The sequence below is a fragment of the Salarias fasciatus genome, chromosome 6 (assembly GCF_902148845.1).
Source record: "Salarias fasciatus chromosome 6, fSalaFa1.1, whole genome shotgun sequence".
Taxonomy (NCBI): Eukaryota; Metazoa; Chordata; class Actinopteri; order Blenniiformes; family Blenniidae; genus Salarias; species Salarias fasciatus.
In genome coordinates this window covers 28,662,766-28,670,806 of record NC_043750.1, presented here as the reverse complement: position 1 = coordinate 28,670,806, position 8,041 = coordinate 28,662,766, and the positions used below count along the sequence as shown (strand labels likewise).

The 8,041-nt window shown below is 40.1% G+C and overlaps 2 protein-coding genes across 2 annotated transcripts; both read right to left on the bottom strand.

Moving 5' to 3' along the window:
* Positions 1-150: 150 nt before the first annotated feature.
* Positions 151-4,322, bottom strand: atp5pd (ATP synthase peripheral stalk subunit d). Its single transcript, XM_030093917.1, is given in 8 exon segments — positions 151-610; positions 613-658; positions 660-704; positions 789-851; positions 1,079-1,150; positions 1,521-1,617; positions 2,646-2,776; positions 4,253-4,322. Coding segments are annotated over 7 exon segments (483 nt in total). The 5' UTR covers positions 2,768-2,776; positions 4,253-4,322; the 3' UTR covers positions 151-572.
* A 2,015-nt stretch (positions 4,323-6,337) lies between these two features.
* LOC115390521 (homeobox protein MSH-C-like) lies at positions 6,338-7,809 on the bottom strand. The gene is given in 6 exon segments (XM_030094420.1): positions 6,338-6,499; positions 6,502-6,855; positions 7,351-7,456; positions 7,458-7,598; positions 7,600-7,715; positions 7,718-7,809. Coding segments are annotated over 6 exon segments (828 nt in total). The 5' UTR covers positions 7,773-7,809; the 3' UTR covers positions 6,338-6,443.
* Positions 7,810-8,041: the final 232 nt, after the last annotated feature.

Below are 8,041 nucleotides of genomic sequence, written 5' to 3'. Positions count from 1 at the left end.
ACCTCATCACACTAGGTAGTCTAACTTTATTAATCGCAATAAAGACACTGGTAAGTGTCAGACCATGTGAAGCCTTTCAGAGGCAGCAAATACAGTAATCTACACTAACAATTCAAGACTTATACCTGAATATTTAGGAATCCAGCCCAGTCCAGTCATTTAACATTCCTTTAATGAGTAACAAGTAAAAAGAACTCATTTACATTTACTTGTATTGTGACTCAATGTGTTTTAATATTAGATTTCAGCCACGTGGCGGAATGACTGCCAGATTGAAGATAATCAACTTATATAATCGTTTTACACAAACACCTCAGTTTACATAGCATTTGGTTGAACTAGTGGCTACAGTTTACAATTTTGAGAAAAGTGCTTTGCTCTATAAGCTCAACTTTTACTTTTAGTAAAACTGAAGCAACACTGCTCCCATGTGGACAAAACCAGCAGCTCACCAAAATACAAGAGTTCATTCGCGACATCCAGTGAGCGTTTCTACACAAATAATCACGTCATCAAATTGGTCTGTTTTAAAATACATAATCTTTATTGTGAGGTGATTTCCAGTAGTGGAATTACAATTCAGAAATGGGCTTGTGGGGCCAGTAGGGTATTTGACCTTGTCCAACGTGGTCTCGGGGAAGGTTTCGTTGAGGTCCTCCGATGGTCATCTGATCGAAGGGGATCATGTTCTTAAACTTATCCAACTGAGGGAAGAAAAAGTCAAAATTACAGCCAGCATGATAAGCTTTAACAAAACAATTCATATTAATATTATTTTAATGTCTCACCTCTTTTTCATACTGGGCGATGCGAGCCTTTGATTCTTCAATGTAGGCTAACGCACTTTTGCTCTGCAAGAGAATAAAGTTTTTAAAGAGGGTAAAAATAAAAACTAACTACATCTTTTTCCACACAGTGTGCATAAATATCTCAGATTTCAGCGATTCATGCACATTTACAAATTGTCACATTACTATGACTGTGCGTGTGATGTGAATACGAGCCTTTTCAGATCATATTTATGTATATAATTTCTTAAAAACATGATTAAATGCATATGTTTGACAGAATCACTTACAGACTCAGCCTCCTGTGCATCAATGGCACTTGTCTGTGTGTCAACAGGCTGTGGGATCTGCAGCGCTTTGAACTGTGTGAAAGAGAGAAATATTTCACCACTGAAACAAACCAGCTCACATTAAACAGTCTTGTGAAACTAACAGAGGGGTTTGCACTGTGTGACATGACGCAATTTGATACTGCAGTGTGAAGAAAAAGCAAGATTTAAGACGTTTCATTCAGTATTGCTTACATAAAAGGATTTTGGCCAAAAAAATGTATTAAAAAAAAAAAAGATCAATTGTTTGGATTGGCTACAATGCCATCACACATTTGTTTTGGATCAATAACTTAGTATATCACTTAAAGCAGAATTGAGAAAAACATGAAAACTTACATTTTGATCTTTTTAATGTTTCATTGCATGTATATTAAAAAAAAAAAAGGGAAAAAAAACTCACCTTCTTCTCAAAGTCATCGACCATGCCAGCTTTGGCCACTGCGGCCTTGTAGTGACTCCAGTCGATGGCTACAGGAGATTCTGGCAGGGAGGCGAGCCTGGTGACCACAAAAAAAACAGTGTTAAAACTGAACCATAAAGACGGCGCATCAAACAAAAGCAAACTATTTAAAAGGTTCATCATGACAAGAGAGAGACGTTCAGCGTAACTGCAGCAGGGATCCACAAATAGCTTGCACAACAACCACATCCAGAAAACAAAAAAGATACGGCAAAGACACGTTACTAAGCAAGATACATGCCAGTATTTGTAAGTAATTTTCAAGACTTTGCAGTTGAAAAAGCAAAACACTTTTCCAGACAAATGCAATTTCCTGTAAAAATGGTGACTGAGCCGATGCATGCATCAAGCAGCGGTCAACAACATAATACAGAAAACTTCACCAAATTGTTTGTGCTTGTTTAATGTTTAACTGAAAATTAAAGATGTTTTATACAGAACTCTTCCTCCATAGTCTATAGACTATTATTGAGTCTAAACACCATTAAACAAAGCTGATCCAGAATAGTGGTGATCCTTGTGGCTCAGCAACGTTTCAAACTGTGACCCTTTGAACTCTTTTCCTGAATTTCTGACAAGTCATGCAATTTCGAGCAGAATCAGTCAAATTCTGTCCATTTGACTACAATCTCTGAAAAATTAAGGAAAAAGTTGTTGATTCTTTGATGCTAAATGACGACCTTCTAATATTTAAAAGAATTGTTTGGGATATGAGCAACTTCTTACAGAGAACTTGCCCAAATGGTTATCTAAAACTGTTTGTGAGAACAGCACAAACTATTGTCCTGATATAAAAAAGCTGTAAGATGCAGATGTATGTACACCTTTGTGTGTACATGCTGCTTCATATTTCGATGATCCACAGCATCTTAAAGCAGCCCTGCAGCGGACACCTCTGTGTAAAGATCTTCACCTTCATGTAATCTCAACTGCAGTTAAAGTTATGTTAATCACACACAAGGAGGCAAGGCATCTTCAAACAAGCAGCTGTTATTCAGAGGACTCAAAAATCAGAATAACAGAACAACACATTTGCACAGAACTGTAGTTGTGGTGAGAACATACTTGGCAGCGATGGCATCACTGCGAGTCTTCAGGGCATTGAACATGCCTCTCTGGTTGGGGGGAACCCGCTCGGCGAACGCCACCCAATCAATGGCCTTGAGGGCAACACGACGTCCTGCCATCTTGACTCTCTGAAATAACAAGAAAATCTTATTTATTCTGAATTAACACTCAATGAAAAATACTAAAATCACCTGGAATACAAATCCAAGCAAAACTGTCTGCTAGAAATAAAAAAAAAAAAAAACTAAATCACTCCACAAAGTTAACAACAGGATACAGTTTGGCACCAGACGACTGATTTGAAAATGTGTCTACTGATAATCAAAATGTTCACATGGACATGGATTTATGTTATATAACCTGCCACTGTTTGTTTAATAGCTTCATCCATTTACAAAGGTAATCTGTTCCAGTTGTGCACGAACTTCCATTAAGAGCTGCTACAATTCCTCAGAAATAGACAAGTGATCGATAAATTGCTTGCAACATTTCAAAACTAAATTATTAGATTCTTGAACTGTTGCTGTGTCTGGCTCTTTAAGATGATGAGTGTGAGCTACTGATTTCACTGTGCAAATAAGGGATCCTTCATTAGAGCACATATTGCTTTAGCAACCACTGCGTGCCAATTTATATCGTTAAAATGCGAGGCGCGATCGATGGAACTTTGCGTAAATATAGAATCCATTATTCGGGTAGCGCAATCGGTAGATTGCACAAATCGTCCATAAGTGCTTTACATAAATTTACTGATTAACAACTGCAATTTTATATACATATATGTAATTGAATTTTGAATTGAATTTTAATGAAAATCATTCAGGTGCATTCTCGCTTGCGATAATTAGGTATGGGTGAAAATCTGCATCTTTCCTACGTGGCGTGATTACAATGCAGGATTGTTTCCATACGTCAAAGTCATGTCAAAGCAGTGACACTCTTCGTCATTGAGGTCGACCTTTGGAGTTACTAACAGTCTGGACATGATATCTGCAGGTTCTCCCAGTTTAACCGGAAAACACTTTAATACATCAGAATGTGTGCAAGTCCGCAAGGATCGACGTATATTCGTTGATGTTAATCACCCAGAAAATGCAGAAACCATCTGAATTAAACATATATTCAGACGCGGCTTACTTCTGGGATGAACAATTCCATGCACTGTAATTGGGTGTTAAAATCACTTTTACAAACTTGGGGGTTTATGCGCCATAAGACGCTCATTTAATGAATCGCAATGGCGAACAACCAATGAAGCGGATTAGTGCGGCCTCGTCGTTTCTTTTCAAATGCTTGAACATCTATGCGAATATATGAACGTTTTAATATATATTTTAAGAAAACTTGCATGAAAGGAGATACGTCGTCCTTGACATTTTGTTCCAGTTCTAAGGATCCAGCTAACGTTAGCTCCTGTGTTAGCCTGCTAGCCAAGGTCAGAGTCTTTCGTCTTTAATGTCGGTATTTTCTAAAAACACAGGCTCTCCGATTACTTCACATTGAAGATTTGTGCACATTCGTGCAAGTGTGAAGCGCACATATGACCATTTACGACGTTGAAAGAAATTATTTGATAGAGAGCGCCGCTCCGGTTGTGTACTCACCTCGCTGCTCCGGATGTCTGCAGACAGGACGGAGCGCCGGAAGTGAGTCTTCTTCTACCGCAGCGGGGCGGCGGGGAGGCGCCTCTGCCCCCTGCTGGACGCTTATAGCACTTACAGCCAGCGACACAGGTTTCGTTCATGTGCCGAAAACTTTTGAAAGTATTTCATACGATGTCTGCTTATATGCTGCAACGAGGAGCTTAAAAACTTAATCATTTTATAAAACATCTAAATTTAACTATCTGTCGTGTGGACAGGCTTTAGTATGGAGGAATACAATGGTTTTCTTCTCTGAAGCAAAAGAATAAATAATTAACGAGAATGAATGAAAATTTTTGAGTTGTGTGCTTAGTTACGTTTCTGTGAAAATCATAATTGAATCAATATATTTCATATCATACAGAGTTTAAACCTGCGGTGTGCGTTGATCTGCAACAAGCTTTGGAGATAATAAATGTGTCTCATTTAAAATCCCGTTCAAACAACGAATTACATCCAGAAGTTAGTTTAATGTGTGCATCTTGTGCAAAACGTTGATTGACATATCTTTACATGGGCCAAAGCACCGAAAATGCACTAATTTAAACTAATTTTCAAAAAGTGATCGCTGGAGAGTTTGTTTGTTATACAAATGAACTGTTGGGTGGACTACTTTACACACTTTACATCATCAGTGGTTAAACATCTAAAAAAATAAAATAAAAGGCGACATAGTTTTTAACATCTGCTAAAGAGCAATATACGTAGGTTGAAAAAAAAATAACTGAAGTATAAAAAAGCTGCTTACGTTCCCGAACGAAAATTACAATTATTTTAAAGCTACTCAAAGAAGTTACTTCAAAATATAGACATGTTCTTGTTCTTTTCCAAATCAAGCTGGGTTTTTTTATGAATTTGTAAAAATATTGAAGCCATTTTTTGTTAAAAACAGCCAATTTAAAGACCATATCATCAACACTGAGGTGATCATAGTTTATTCAGATGTTTATATCTCCTATAGATCAATCATCTAATTTAACAGTAATTTTTGGGAACAGTAGTTTATGTTTTTACATTATAGCTTCAACTAAAAATACAGAACAGTCCAAGAGCATGGCTGCGCATTTTGCACTTCGAACAAACCCACGAAAAAGTTCCTTAGTGATTCTGTTGTCTTGATATATTCTTTCAAATTCCTTTGTCCAGATTAGTCTGTCTATTGATCCAGAAGCATGATGAAATATTATATGCACTCAAAATGACAAAAAAAGAGTAAGAAAATGTAATAAAATGAGTCCAGAGGTCTTGAATAATGTTTATTTACTAAAACAGTTTTTTACAAGTAACTGAAGATAGACTGATGTATGTACACAGTACAGATACAAAGATGTGCAATAAATACCATTTTCCCTGCTTTCAAGTGAGGGCTGCAGGGCTTTCTGAACACTACAAATTTTATTTACATTTACAGCAAAAATCCTCAAAGAAAAGAAGGCTGGCATCACTCCCTTAAAGGCCACGTTGTGAGAGTAAAAAATGACTATACGTATATTTTCCTAAAATAGAATGTGTCCCTTTTTTTCACAAAATATAGAAATCAACACAAGATCTGCCGTGAGGAAATACAAACTTTTAATACAGCAACTTCGGGAAACTGCAATACCACCCAAAGATGTTACAAAACGGTGATTGCAGAGTTAGAGAAATACTTGAAGTGATAATAAAGAGAGCACACTGCGTGGTCTTAAGGCACTGACAGCGATTAAGTACTTTTCTGTTGCTTTATTTGCTCTCACTCCGCTTTATTGCTTTCAGGCCCAGACACTAAATTAAACGTCCAGTTTCGACAGCGGAGGACAGCCCGGGAGATGGAGGGATAAATTTAAGGCATGTCGTTTAAAAAAAACCCCTCACATTTACGTCTGGACTTTCGCCTGTGGAATTAAAGCCCGCAGGAGCGAGGATGGCGAGTGGACGCTTTTTGCTCCATTTACGCACACTTTATGGATCAGAAACAGCCCCGTGTTTTAGTCGTTTTCAGCTCTGGGAGAAAAAAAAATCTAAATCTCCTGTCTGTAAATACAAATCAGGCTTTCTGAGGCGGGAGCAGAGAGATGCAGCATCCTCATTCGTAAGTGTATTGCATCCATGATCAAACGCACATACGCACACATGCATTACGCACGCAGAGAAGAAGAAGAAGAAAAAAAGACTAAGACAAATAGTACATTCCATAAGTGACGGGTCCACTGAACAGTCCCGGGACCGCAGACTGGGCCTCGGAAGCGTTTGAGACGGAGCCCAGGTCGGGGAACCCACGTGCGCTCCGAGGGGGAAAGGCAGCGCGAAGGCTGGCAGCACGGGCTTGGAGGCCAGTTTAAACTTTTCCAGCTCGGCCTCCTGCAGTCTCTTGGCCTTGGCCCTCCTGTTCTGAAACCATATTTTGACCTGAGTCTCCGTTAAGTTGAGAGAGTTGGAGAACTCGGCTCTCTCGGCGATGGAGAGGTACTGCTTCTGGCGAAACTTGCGCTCCAGCGCCAGCAGCTGGGAGGTAGTGAAGGGCGTGCGAGGTTTCCTGTTGTTTTTATGTTTCCTTAGAGTGCACGGAGTGGGACTTGAACTCCCTGTTCAAAAAAAGAAAATCAAAAAAGAACAAGTGAGATTACATCGAGATGAAGTGAAACTGACTGCGCATCACGTCCTGAAGAATCAATGAATATAAAATGGATAGACATGCTTTTGACCGTGGTTAAACTGACACGTGAAAGTTGTGTGAGGCTGACAGCGTTGAGTGACAGAACTCATATATTTACTCACACTGTCACACTATAACTTTTTATACAACTTCTTCAAATGAAAAAATAAAATAAAAAATTGAAAATTTGGGTTCCTGTGCGCAATCGTAAATGTTGAATTTTTGTAATATATTAAAAAATAATAAAACAGACTTCTCAGGTGAAAAGCAAAATTGATCCAACTGCAGCAGAGCAAGGCAGCATAATTTCTGATAACCATGTGTCTGAAGCGTAAAATGATTTGACATGAAGTGTGGATTTCCTTGCAGAGATGATGGATAAATGCGGTTTTTAGCAACCGATACAGCGGAGCTGCGTACTTACGCGGAGGCGTGGAGAAGGAGGACGTCTGGAACCAAGTGCTCTGATCTTTCTCACAAAACTGCGCGCTGTCTTCGCTGGAGTTACTGGAAACACTCTGCGTGTTCTCCCGCTGACTCTTTCCTCTCCGCGTAAAAAGTCCTTGGGAGAGACTGCGCGCCTTGCCCCGCAGCGGCCTTCGGCAGCGCCAGAGTCAAATCTGAGGCGGAATAAGAAGTCCGACAGGTAGTCTTCTTGGAAATGAGCGACTCCAACGCTGAACGGGAGGCTGCTCCGCTGGTGTTTGTATCCTTTCTCGGTGGTCATGTCTTTCGGCTGAGGCTCCTCGCCCTCTGTATCCGTCTCATCCTTTTGGTGAAGCTGCTTGACTCCTGGGACGGCGACCCCTGCACAGGATTCATCATGACAGAAGAGGATGGGGCCATGCACCTCGGTGTGGCCCGCTCAGAGGAATTGCGCGCGGCTGAGGTGTGTGCAGTGTCCAGTGTGCGTCTTTGCGATGTCAGCGGCGCCCGGTAGCTTTTACGCGCTGGACGGGGTCGTCTATAAAAGGACAGGGGCTGTTCCCTCTGAGGCTCTGTACCCAATCAGCTCTTCACTTTAGTCTCGTGACGCGTCTGAGTGCGCTTTCGATTGGTCTGCTGCCTTCCAAGAGAACATCAAGAGGCCTCTGCAGGAAGGAGACGTTCATCAT